Source organism: Scyliorhinus torazame, chromosome 17 (genome assembly GCF_047496885.1).
Source record: "Scyliorhinus torazame isolate Kashiwa2021f chromosome 17, sScyTor2.1, whole genome shotgun sequence".
NCBI classification, from domain to species: Eukaryota; Metazoa; Chordata; class Chondrichthyes; order Carcharhiniformes; family Scyliorhinidae; genus Scyliorhinus; species Scyliorhinus torazame.
Genome location: NC_092723.1, coordinates 119,053,483 through 119,067,175, shown reverse-complemented (window position 1 = coordinate 119,067,175; position 13,693 = coordinate 119,053,483). Strand labels below are relative to the sequence as shown.

Here is a 13,693-nt window from a genome sequence, read left to right as displayed (position 1 = left end):
CCTCTACCCCCAAAAAATGTTTGATATTAACGTCTGAAATTCCCTTCCAAAACCCCGTAACCTCTGCCACATCCAAAACATATGCACATGATTCCTCCCCCCCCCGCAAAACCACACAGCGCCCACACATATCCTCCATGCCCAGAAAGAACTGACTCACCTGGACACTCATGTGTGCGCAATCCACTTCGAGGGTGATAGTCTAAGATCCCCTCCCCCACCAACGTCTCAAACATATTCGCCACATACTTTGCCGCCTGCGTTCCGTCGATACCCTCAGGCAGCCCCACGATCCGGAGATTCTGCCTCCTGGAGCGGTTCTCTAAGTCCTCTACCTTCTCCTTCAACCTCTTATGGCTCTCTGCGAAGAGAACCATCTCCGCCTCCAATGAGACCAGCTGGTCCTCATGCTCCCCCACCGACTCCTCCACCTTCTGGAGTGCCAGACCTTGCCTCTCCAGCCTCTGCTCCACATTCTCGAAAGCCTCTCTAAGCGGCTCCACCACCGTTACCAGGTCTTCTGGGGCCTCCTGCCTTTGCTGCTGGAACTTCACATTCAAGGGCAGCATAGCAGCACAGTGGTTAGCACAGTTGCTTCACAGCTCCAGGGTCCGAGGTTCGATTCCCGGCTTGAGCCGCCGTGTGGAGTCTGCACGTTCCCCCCGTGTCTGCGTGAGTTTCCTCCGGATGCTCCGGTTTCCTCCCACAGTCCAAAGATGTGCAGGTTAGGTGGATTGGCCATGATAAATTGCCCTAAGTGTCCAAAAAAAAAAAGGTTAGTTGGGGTTCCTGGGTTACAGGAATAGGGTGGCGGCGTGGGCTTAAGTAGGGTGCTCTTTCCAAGAGCCGGTGAAGACTCAATGGGCTGAATGGCCTCCTTCTGCACTGTACATTCTATGAAAAAATCCACAAGCTGTTTGGCAGACCACTGAGCGAGCAATAATGCCCCACCACCCTCCACCATCTTTTCCTGTGTCGCATCTTGAATAAACTTTCCTTCAAGCTGCTGCCTCTTATTTGTTACATTCCTCATCTGATGAGCCTTAAACCGGCCCACCAATGGAGTACTTCACTTGCCCATTGCTCATGTAACTCACACCAGCAAACACCCCCAAAATCGGGTGGGAAAGACTAAAAAACTCCACCTCGAGCAGGAGCCACCAAATATGCACTCACTCCATGGCTGCCACCCGAAGTCCCAAGATCATCTTATTGACCCTGCCAAAAAAGATTTCGGCACAAAAATTGGAAGATTTTGGAAGACAAACAGAAACTTCAGTACCGCCGTCATTTTAACCGTTTAGACCCTCCCAGCCAATGACAATTGCAAAACATCCCACCTTTTAAAATCCTCCTTCACCCCCTCCACCAGATTTGCCAAATTCACCTTGTGCAACAGGGCTCAATTATGCGCCACTCCTATCCCCAGGAATCAGAAACCCGCACCGACCAGCCAAAACGGCAACTTCTCCAAATCTTTTGTCCCTCCCCATCTGCGCATTGACCGGGAATACCTTGCTTTTCCCCATGTTGAGCTTATACCCCGAGAATAAGCCGAACTCCCCCAATATCCTCATAATTCCATTGAAGGTCTCCACCGGGTTCGGAATATACAGCAAAAGGTCATCTGCATATAGGGAAACCCGATGCTCCATACTCCACTCGCGATAATCCTCCACCCGCACCCCCCAACCAAGGCTCTAAGTGCCTTCGCCAGAGGCTCAATTACCAGAACGAAAAGCAATGGGGACAGCGGACACCCCTGTCTCGTTTCCCGTTGCAGATCAAAATACGCCAAGCTCACATTGTTCGTACGAACATACGCCGTGGAGGCCCTGTACAGCAAACTAACCCAATCTACAAACCTCAGCCCAAACCTAAACCGTCCCAACACCTCAAACAAATATGTCCACTCAACCCGGTCAAACACTCTCTCCTCATGCATAGACACTATCACCTCCGTTTTCTGGCATTCTGGGGGCATCATGATCACATTCAACAGTCTTCTAATATTCGTCGACAACTGCCATCCCTTCACGAACCCCGTTTGTTCCTCACCTATGATCCCAAGTACACAGATCTCTCTGTGCATTGTCAGCACCTTCGCCAACAATTTTGCATCCACATTTAGTAACAATATCAGGTAGCATGTGCCACATTCCTCTGGATCCTTATCCTTTTTTAAAATGAGTGAAATTGAAGCTGAGATAATATGGGTGGCAGCTCCCGCTTCCTGACCGACACATTATACATCTCAACTAATAGGGGTCCCAATTTCATGTCAGACTTTTTATAGAACCCTGCTGGGAACCCGTCCAGGCCCGTGGCCTTCCCGGACTGCATCGACCCCACTTCCCCCAGCCCGTTCAGGGCGACCAACCCTTGCACCTTTCCTTCCTAGACCACTGGGAACTCCAGTAGACCAACATCCGCCTCATGCCTTCATCTCTCACCGGAGCTGTACAGCCCATGGTAAAGGACTCAAAATACTCCGTTTACGTCCGCCGACTCCATAATCACATTACCTCCCAAATCTTTCATGTGACCAATTTCCCTCACTGCCACCTCAACTGATGCGCAAGCACGGGCAGCACGGTAGCATAGTGGTTAGCGCAATTGCTTCACAGCTCCAGGATCCCAAGTTCGATTCCCGGCTGGGTCACTGTCTGTGTGGAGTCTGCACGTTCTCCCTGTATGTGCGTGGGTTTCCTCCGGGTGCTCCGGTTTCCTCCCACTGTCCAAAGATGTGCAGGTTAGGTGGATTGGCCATGCTAAATTGCCCTTAGTGTCCAAAATTGCCCTTAGTGTCCACAAATTGCCCTTAGTGTTGGATGGGGTTACTGGGTTATGGGGATAGGGTGGTGTGGGCTTGGGTAGGGTGCTCTTTCCAAGAGCCAGTGCAAACTTGATGGGCCGAATGGCCTCCTTCTGCACTGTAAATTCTATAATTCTATGAAACCCTGATGGCCTTATCCCCATGTTCATTCATCACCCTCCTGACCCGATGCAGCTGCCCCACTGCCCTTCCCGTAGACATTAACTCAAATTGCATCTGGAGCTCCTTCTTCTCCTTTGGCAACGCATCCTCAAGAGGGCGCCGAGTACTCCCATCCACCTCCAGAATGGCTGACAAAACATTGAATTCTTTACCCGTCAGTCTGGCCTCAATAAAACTCGAGATGGATTTGTAGGCATAGTATTATTTATTTTTAACCAACTTGCAAGTCTGACTCGCTTCTCAGGGACACAGAACACAGAACCAGTCTCCTGGACCCTTGGAAACGAATGAGGTCCGAGACAAAGGGATCTCTGCAAATACATTCAAATGGCATCAAGTTTCACATACTGATTCCCATAGGTCATCCTATACCCCTCCTGACCTGGCCATGCATCCTAATTGGCTCACTTCTCATTCCTTAACCCTGGGCCTCTTGTTACCCAGCATCCTTTTCCCATCCTCCACCAGACACCCCTCCCCCTTCCTTGCCATGCTTTCTGAAATCCTTTGTGAACTCACTACTATTAGACTGATCACATCCACATTACTGTAACTAATATTTGAACTAACTATTTTATATCACATTCGTCAAATGGCCTCCACTAGTCTTTTTCTAGCTGCTCCCCTTCTCTTAACGCACCCAGATCGAAATAAACTCCCCCCTGATCACCCCCTTCAGCACTTACCACACTACGGAAGCAGAGTGTCTGTCCTATTTAGCTCCATGAAATATTGGATGGACGCCCCTATCCTTTCACAGACTCTCTTATCAGAAACAAAGCCCACATCTAACCTCCACTGTGGCAGCTGGGAACCCCCGCTTTCCATGCACAAGTCCACCAGGTGTGGCATGTGATCTGGAACCACAATCGCCGAATATTCCATCCCAACCACCCCCGCCAGCATCCTCTTATCCAGCGCGAGGAAATCAATCTGGAAATACACCCGGTGAACATGCGAAAAGAACGAGAATTCTTTCGGTCTCTAAAACCACAGGTCCACTCCTCCCATTCACTCCATAAATCGTAACAACTTCCTCGACATCGTCAACACCTTAAGAGACTCAGCACACAACCGATCTACCTCCTTTCCTCAACCTCGTTTGATCTGCAACTTTTAAATTAATCTCCTGCATGAACACCACATCTGCTTTCAAGATCTAAGTGCACAAACTCCCTAAGGTTCCTGATGATCAGCCTGGGCTGCAGGATCTTTCCCTATTTCGCACCCCCCTCCCCACCACCACCACACACACACACACACACACACACACACCCCGATCAGCCATATCCCCTGTTTAATGAGCTCCTCCTGCCCCACGCCCACCTCCCAGGCCTCCTCAGGATGGCGGCAGCCATATCCCCCTTAACCAACTGTGCCACACCAACACCTTCTACGTTAGCAGACTATCCCTTACCCCCCTCCCCCAACATTCCTTCCAACCCAAACACCAAACATCCCAACCCCACCATCCCCCTCCACCCACAAACAAAGAAAACCATTCCCTCCAAAGCACCCCACGCCCTCGCTCTTCACCACTCTACCCCACACTTTGCTTCTACTAATTAGCCTATCTGCTAGCAGGGTGACCCCCATCCAGGCAACAGCTTCTTCTTTCCCAAAACCTCCGCTGCCCCCCCCCACCCAAAAATGCTGCCCACCCAAAACCCCACATATTAATATGTATCAAACATTGCCAGGAGGATAAGAAGTTACAACAGCTCTACCTTAACACAGATAACTAACTAAACCCAGTAGGTATTATAAACTATGTCAAACATAATCCCCCAACAAAAACATAACAGTTCCCCACCCTCGCTGAGTACAGCACGCTAATCTGTTTTACAGTCCACCCAAGTCCCAACAATCCATGGTCCCTCAGGAACTTATCAGCCTCCTCCGGCATATCAAAATAATGTTTCCACCCCTCATGCATGACCGACAAACGAGCAAGGTACAGCATCCCGAAATGCACTTTATTCCTGGCCTGCCACTTGGCCAGCTCTGCTCCCAGGACCTGGTAAATGTGAACTGCATGACCTTCCCAGGTGCATTCTCTCGTCTCCTTCACCCAACGTAGGGTCTTCTCCTCATCCAAGTAGCGGTGTAGCCACACAATGATCACCCTCGGCAGCGCTCCTGCTTTCGGCCTTCTCAGCAACCACTTCAAGAGGTCGGTCAAAGACCCCCTCCAACACCAGCTTCTCAAACATCCGAGCCCCATATTTTGTGGCCTGCATTTCCTCGATGCCTTCAGGTATCCCCACGATCCTGAGATTCTACCTCCTCAAGCGATTCTCCATGTCATTCACCTTCTCTCGCAACTTCTTCTGGCCCTCCACCATCATCAACATTTCAGCCTCCAACGAGGCCAAATAGTTCTTGTGGTCTTCCACCGACTCCTCCACCTTCTGAAGCGCCCCATTCTGCCCCTCCAGCCTCAGCTCCACTCGATCTAGGGCAGCCCGGATCAATCCTGCCATCCTAGCCAAGTCTTCCGAGGCCTCCTTCCTTTGCTGCTGGACTTTAGCCCGTTAAAAGCTCCATTATTTGCTCCGTTGACCATTGTGTGGGCACCAACGCCACAGAGCTCTTCGCCATCTTTTCCTCTGTCGCACCTCACGAGTCCTCCTGGTTTAACTGTTGCCTTTATTGTCTAAGCCCTCCACATTTGGTAGGACTTAGACATTTCCCTGCTGAAGGAGACTCACTGGCTCTCATTGTCCCTTCATTTTCCACCAACATAACGCCCCACAATACAGGCGAAAAGGACTAAAAAATTCAACCTCTGGCAGGAGCCACCTAATGTGCGAACACTCACTCCATGGTCACCACCGTAAGTCCAGCCCCTGGTATGTTTTAATACCAGGAGGCAACACATATAAAATTAATATGCATGATTGTGGTAACCGATCACTGGGGGCCCAAAGTTATGGGACCTGGAACCTCCGCTTCACAGGCAGCGCACTCACGCCCACAGATTTTGCGACGGCGTGCAGATGCCCACAATGGGAAACCCCATTGACTGGCTGCTGGGATGGAGGATCCCACTGCCGCGGGGGTTCGCTGAACCAGAAAATGGTGCGGCAGGATGAAGAATCTCGCCTGTTACCTTTGTGTATATACCTGTCTGTCTTTCTAATGTTTTTGCCTTATTTTTTCCTCATATACCCACTGTGTAGACATCTCTTTATTACTGAGTGATATTCCTTGCAATGGTATCATAATTGCAAAACCAATAAAAAACTTTTTTGAAAAAAGCATTAAGGTAGTTTTTTTCTTTCTTAATCAATTTAGAATGCCCAATTCATTGTTTTCCAATTAAGGGCAATTTAGCGTGCCAATCCAACCACCCTGCACATCTTTAGGGTTGTGGGGGCGAACCCCACGCAAACACGGGGAGAATGTGTGAACTCCACACGGACAGTGACACAGAGCTGGGATCAAACCTGGGACCTCGGCGCCGTGAGGCCGCAGTGCTAACCCACTGTGCCACCGTGCTGCCTTAGCATTAAGATAGTTAAGTCCCCGGGGACTGATGGGATCTACCCCAGAATACTGAGCGAGGCAAGGGAGGAAATTGCTGGATCCTTGACAGGAATCTTTGTACCCTCATTGGCTACAGATGAGGTCCCAGAGAACTGGATCACCTGTATGAATGGTAGCAGGAATAATCCAGGAAATTATAGGCTGGTGAGCCTTACGTCAGTGGTCGGGAAATTATTGGAAAAGGTTCTTTGAGACATGATTTACATACATTTGGAAACAAATGAATTTATTATCGATAGGCAGCATGGTTTTGTGAAGGGAAGGTTGTGTCTCACTAAGTTGATCGAGTTTTTTGAGAAAGTGGCGAAGATGACTGATGAAGTAAGGGCAGTGGATGTTGTCTACATGGACTGTTGTTCAAACTCTCCACTCTGATAAATTTCAACTATCAGCAAATTTGACTGATTTATTTTATTTGTTTTGTCTTTGTCAATATAACTAGGTTTAGTAAAGAGAATAGGGAGTCTCGGGATCCAAATATTTACCTGCCATTTGGCATGGGCCCTCGGAACTGCATCGGGATGAGATTTGCCCAACTTATAATGAAGATGGCACTTGCTTCATTCTTGCAGCACATGACCCTGGTACCATGCAAGGAGACACAGGTGAGAATTTTAGAATTTCAAAATTGTCTGAAGGTGTGAATGAATGTTGTGAAGTTGCATTGAACATAGAAACATAGAAAATAGGAGCAGGAATAGGCCATTTGGTCCTTCGAGCCTGCTCCACCATTCATTATGATTGTGGCTGATCATCCAACTTGGTACCTGTTCCCACTTTCCCCCCCATAACCCATTGATCCTTTTAGCCCCAAGTGCAATATCTGACTCCTTCTTGAAAGCATGCAATGTTTTGACCTCAACTGCTTTCTGTGGTAGAGAAGTCCTCAGGTTCACCACTCAGGGTGAAGGCATTTCTCCTCCTCTCAGTCCTGAATGGTCTACCCTGTATCCTCAGATTGTGACCCCTAGCCTGGACTCCCCCGCCATCACAACCATCCTTCTTGCATCTACCTTGTCTAGCCCTGTTAGAATTTTAATAAGTTTATATGAGATCCCCCCCCCCCCCCCCCCCCCCGCCCCCCCCCCCATTCTTCTAGGCTCCAGGTGAATATAATCCTAACCAACTCGATCTCTCCTCGTACGTCAGTCCCACCATCCCAGGAAGCAGACTGATAAACCTTTGCGGTACTCCCTCCATAACAAGAACATCCTTGCATGGATAAAGACCAAAGAAGGTTACAGCACAGGAACAAACCTTTCAGCCCATCAAGCTTGCGCCGATCCAGATTCCTTATTTAGACCTACTACCTATTGCCCAAATGATCTGTATTCCTCCATTCCCCGCCCGTTCATGTGTCCATCAGATACATTTTAAACGTTGCTATCATGACTTACTCCACCACCTCCACTGGCAACACATTACAGGCACCCAACAGCCTCTGCGTGAAATACTTTCACCGCACATCTCCCTTAAACTTTCCCCCTCTCATCTTGAACCTGTGGCCCCTTGTAATTGAGTCTTCCACCCTGGGAAAAAGTTTCTGACTATTCACCTCTCGTAATTTTGTAGACCTCAATCAGGTCTCCAGCCTCCATCTTTCCAACTAAAACAATCCGAGTTTATTCAACCTCTCCTCATACAGCTGGGCTGAGAAGTGGCAGATAGAGTTCAACCTTGATAAATGTGAAGTGATTCATTTTGGAAGGCCGAATTTGAATGCTGAATACAGGGTTAAAGGCAGAATTCTTGGAAATATGGAAGAACAAAGGGATCTTGGGGTCCGCGTATATAGATCCCTCAAAGTTGCCACCCAGGTTGATAGGGTTGTTAAGAAGGCATATGGTGTGTTGGCTTTCATTAATAGGTGGATTGAGTTTAAGAGCCGTGAGGTTTTGCTGCAGCTTTTAAAAACTCTAGTTAGACCACACTTGGAATATTGTGTCCAGTTCCGGTCGCCTCATTATAGGAAGGATATGGATGCTTTGGAGAGGGTACAGAGGAGATTTACCAGGATGCTGCCTGGACTGGAGGGCAAGGCTTATGAAGAAAGGTTGAGGGAGCTAGGGCTTTTCTCACTGGAACGAAGAAGGCAGAGAGGTGACTTGATAGAGGTGGACAAGGTGATGAGAGGCATGGATAGAGTGGATAGCCAGATATTTTTCCCCAGGGTGGAAATGGCTGTCACGAGGGGACATAATTTTAAGGTGATTGGAGGAAGGTATAGGGGAGATGTCAGAGGTAGGTTCTTTATACCGAGAGTGGTGGGTGTGTGGAATGCACTGCCAGCAGAGGTGGTGGAGTCAGAGTCATTGGGGACATTTAAACGACTCTTAGACAGGCACATGGACAGCAGTAAATTGAAGGGGTGTAGGTTAGGTTGATCTTTGATTAGGATAAATGGTCAGTACAACATCGTGGGCTGAAGGGCCTGTACTGTGCTGTACTGTTCTATGTTCCATAGCTAACACTCTCCAGACCAGGCAACATCCTGGTAAACCTTCTTTGCACTCTTTCCAAAGCATCCACATCCTTCTGGTAGTGTGGCGATCAGAACTGCATGCAATATTCCAAATATGGCCTAACTAAAGTTTTATACAACTGTAATATGACTTGCCAATTCTTGTACTCAGTGCCCCGGCCGATGAAGGCAAGCATGCCATTTGCCTTCTTGACCACTTTATCCACCTGCATTGCTTTCATGGAACTATGGACCTGAACACCCAGATCTCTCTGTATGTCAATGTTCCAAAACTCAACTCAATATTCCAGGTGTGGTCTCACCAAGACCCAGTATAACTGCAGCACGACATCCCTACTCCTGTACTTGAATCCTCTAGCTAGAAGGTCAATATACCATTTGCCTTCTTCATTGCCCACTGCGCCTTTCATCGACTTGTGTACAAGGACACCCAGATCTCGTTGCACATTCCTCTCTCAATCTATTGCCATTCGGATAATCTGCCGTGCTGCGTTTGTTACTAAAGTGGATAACGTCATATTTACCCACATTATACTGCATCAGCCATGGATTTTCTCACTTACTCAACTTGTCCAAATCTCACTGAAGCAACTTTGCCATCCTCCTTATAACTCACCCTTCCACCCAGCTTTATGCCATCTTCAAATTTGGAGATATTACATTTAGTTCCTTCATCTAAATCATTAATATACATTGTGAATAGCTGGGGTATTAGCACTGATGCCCACTAGTCATTGCCTGCCACTCGGAACAAGACTTGTTTTTACTACTCTTTGTTTCCTGTCTGCCAATTAGTTTTCTATCCATCTCAAAACACTATCGCCAATCCCATGCCCTTTAATTTAACACGCTAATCTCTTTGATGGGACGTTGTCGAAAGCCTTCTGAATGTCCAAATAAACAACATCCACTGACTCCCACTCATCAATTCCACTCGTTACAGTCTCGAAGAATTCCAGTAGATTTATCAAGTATGATTTCCCTTTTATAAATCCTTGCTGAATCTGTCGGATCCTGCCACTGTTTTCTAAATGCTCTGCTATTAAATCTTTTCTAATGGACTCTAGCATAATCCACACTCCTGATGTCAGGCTGACTGGTCTATAATTCCCTGTTTTCTCTCTACCTCCATTTTAAAATAGTGGAGTTGCATTAGCTACGCTCCAATGTGTAGGAATTTTTCTTGAGTCTATACAACTTTGGAAAATGACCACCAATGCATCCAATATTTCTCGGGCCACTTAAGTATTCTGGGATGTAGACTATCAGGCCCTAGGGATTTATCGGCCTTCAATCCCATGCATTTCCCTGATAATACTGATTTCCTTCAGTTGCTCCTTCTCACTAAACCCAGTGTTCCCCAACACTTCTGGTCAGTTATTTGTGTCCCACTTTGTGAAGACAGTATTTAGTAGGTCAACCATTTCTTTGTTCCCATTATATGTATTTAGTAGGTCAACCATTTCTTTGTTCCCATTATAAATTCCCTTGTTTCTGACTGTGAGGGACCTGCCTACATTTTGACTTCACTAATCTTACTCTTTAGATACATATCGAAGCTTTACAGTCAGTTTTTATATTCTCTGCAAGCTTACTCACGTTTTCTATTTTCCGCTTCTTAATCAATACCTTTGTCCTCCTTTGCTGAATTCTAAACTGCTCCCAACCCTTGTGTCTGTTGTTTTATTCTGGACAATTTGTATGCCTCTTCCTGGATCTAATACTATCTCTAATTTCCTTTTGTAATCCATCGTTTGACCATCTTTCCCATTTTATTTTTGTGGCAGACAGGAATGAACAATTATTGCAGTGCACCCATGCACTCTTTGAATGTTTACCATTGCTTGGCCACCATCATCTCTTTTAGTAACGTTCCCCAATCCAAGATGGCCAACTCACGCCTCATACCATCATAGTTTTCTTTAATTAGATTCAGGAACCGGACTTCCGGTGGCGGCCGTGGTGTGAGTGGTCACACACATGGCAGCTCCTGCTTGAAGGTGGAGAAAAGAGCTCTTTTTACCAGAAATTGGGTGAAACTTCGACAGAAACATGTAACTGAAGGTCGGAGAAGTTCCCCCGGGAGTGGTATGTCTGCTGGTTACCAAACCCGGCAGATGAAGGTGCAAAACCTGGCCAAGGAGTTGGAAGAGACCTGTGGCGCAGCAGCCAGTGGAAAGATGGCGGAGGGGGAAGGGCTTGTCCAAGTTGGAAAGCCCCAGATGGAACCGTTGATGGCTTTCATGAATGAAATGAAATGAATGAATGAATGAAAATCGCTTATTGTCACAAGTAGGCTTCAAATGAAGTTATTGTGAAAAGCCCCTAGTCGCCACATTCCACTGCCTGTTCAGGGAGGCTGGTACGGGAATTGAACCATGCTGCTGGCCTGCCTTGGTCTGCTTTAAAAGCCAGCTCTTTAGCGCTATGCTAAACCAGCCCCTGGGTTTCCATCAAGGAAGGGTTCCACCAGCAGAGGAAGAAGATGCAGGAGGATCATGATGTGTTGGGTGCTCTGGATCCGTGGAACACATACAGGCCACCAACACTTAAAATAGTGCAACTCTATTTTATGAAGTTAGAAACTGTTGAACATATTTTCCCTGTGGGTTAACACAATGTTAGATTAAACTAAAGACCTATGCCTGTCCTAACCAGTCTATGCACTCAGCACATGGTGAAGATCTGTGCTGTAAGCTCTGTCCTTCTGAGAGGCTGCATCCCGAATGAGCGGGAACTCTGATGCCCTCTGTCTATATAGTGAGTGTGCTCTAACTGGTGATTGGCTGCGGTGTTGTGTGTGTTGATTGGTCTTGATGTGTGCCCATCAGTGTGTGTGTCTGCACCATGATATACTGGTGCATATTAACTGTGAATGGGAGGGAAACAAGGTCCGAATATACCAGGACATTGAAGCTGAGCTGGCAAAACAGTGTGTGGGGTTCAAAGCCAAGGCGGTTCCATATCGACGGCAGATCAGGTTTGGGGTACTCGACCCGGCGAAGCTTTGGGTGATGTACTAAAGCCGTGAATACTATCTCGATACACCAGAAGCGGCCAATGACTTTATCAAGGAGCATAAACTGGGGGAGAACTGAACTGAACAATTGTGGGAGACTGAGGTGTTGGCACTTTGAAGTAATTGGGAATATGGGTAGAGTGGGGGTTGGAGGGAGTGGGGGGGGTTTTCTTTTCCTCTGATGTGGAGGGTTTTTATTTTTTTTTACTGTTAGATTGACAAAGGGTAGCAGGAGTAAAATGTTTGTAAGGGGAAGGCTGTCCGTCTCTCCCCCGTCTCTCCCCCGCCGCCTGGGGAAAGATTTGTGCAAGCTGTATAGTTTTTGTGTTGGGAAGTTTGTTTCCCGAATTGTTTCTGTGTTGTAACTTTTCATATACGTTTGGAATAAAATGCATTATAAAAAAAAAAAAAATTAGATTCAGGAACCCAGTTTTAGAACCAAGGACATCATTCCAACTTGATGAAGAATTCTATTATATATGGTCGCACACCCCAAAAGGGTCTCGCACAACTAGGTTGCCAATTATTCCTTTCTCATTACACAATACAAAGTTTAAGGTGGCCTGTTCTTGGTTGATTCCTCAATGTACTGGTCCGGAAAACTCATACAAACTCCAGGAATTCCTCCTGTACTGTATTGTTACTAATTTAATTTGCCCTATCTTTATGCAAATTAAAGTCACCCATAATTACTGATGTTCCTTTATCGCATGCATCTCTAATTTCCTCTTTAAAGTTATCCCCAACATTACCACTACAATTTATTGGTCTATATACAACCCCCATTAATGTTTTTTGCCCCTTGGTGTCTCTTAGCTCGATCCATACAGATTCCACATTGTCAGAGCTAATGTCCTTCCTCACTATTGTTAATTTCCTCTTTAACCAGCAATGTAATTCCACTGCCTTTTCCCTTTTGTCTGTGTGGCCCTGTTTGATTCTGGCCCTTGGTTTCTCTGCCTATGACATTTCTTATTCCTCTTTCTGTCTTTTGTTCTTATCCTTGTTTCCCCCTCCTCTGACTCCTTGCACAGGTTCCCATCTCCCTTGCCATTTTAGTTTAAACCCTCCCCAACCATTCTCGCAAATACTCTCCCAAGGAGATCAGTCCCGGTCCTGCCCAGGTGCAACCCACCCAATTTTAAACTGGTCCCACCTCCCCCAGAACCGTTCCCAATGTCCCAAGAATCTGAAACGCTCTCCCTCTTCAGCCACATATTCATCTGAAATATCCTGCTATTTCTGCACTGACTAGCACGTGGTACTGGTAGTAATCCTAAGATCACTACCTTTGAGGTCCTACTTTCCAACTTACTTCCTAACTCCTTTTATTCTGCTTTTAGGACTTCATCCTTTTTTTTTTTACTTCTGTCATTTGTACCAATGTGTTCCATGACCACTGGCTGTTCATCCTATCCTTTCCAGAATGTCCCCTTGCCGCTCTTGAGACATCCTTGACCCTAGTACCAGGGAGGCAACATACCATCCTGGAGTGTCATTTGTGGCCACAGAAACACCTATCTATTCCCCTTACAATTGGATCCCCTATAACTATTCCATCCCTACTCTTCTTTACTCTTCTCGTGTGCAGCAGAGCCAACTGTTGTGCAATGAATTTGGCTGCTGCTGTTTTCCTTAGGCCAAT

General features: G+C 47.0%; 1 protein-coding gene across 1 annotated transcript in view; it reads left to right on the top strand.

The window, feature by feature from the left end:
* LOC140394109 (cytochrome P450 3A8-like) overlaps nt 1–13,693 on the top strand; it is a 111,563-nt gene that overhangs the window by 96,429 nt on the left and 1,441 nt on the right. The window contains exon 12 of the mRNA XM_072480958.1: nt 6,990–7,152. Within this exon, the coding sequence (XP_072337059.1) occupies nt 6,990–7,152 (163 nt within the window). The remainder of the gene's footprint in view (nt 1–6,989; nt 7,153–13,693) is intronic.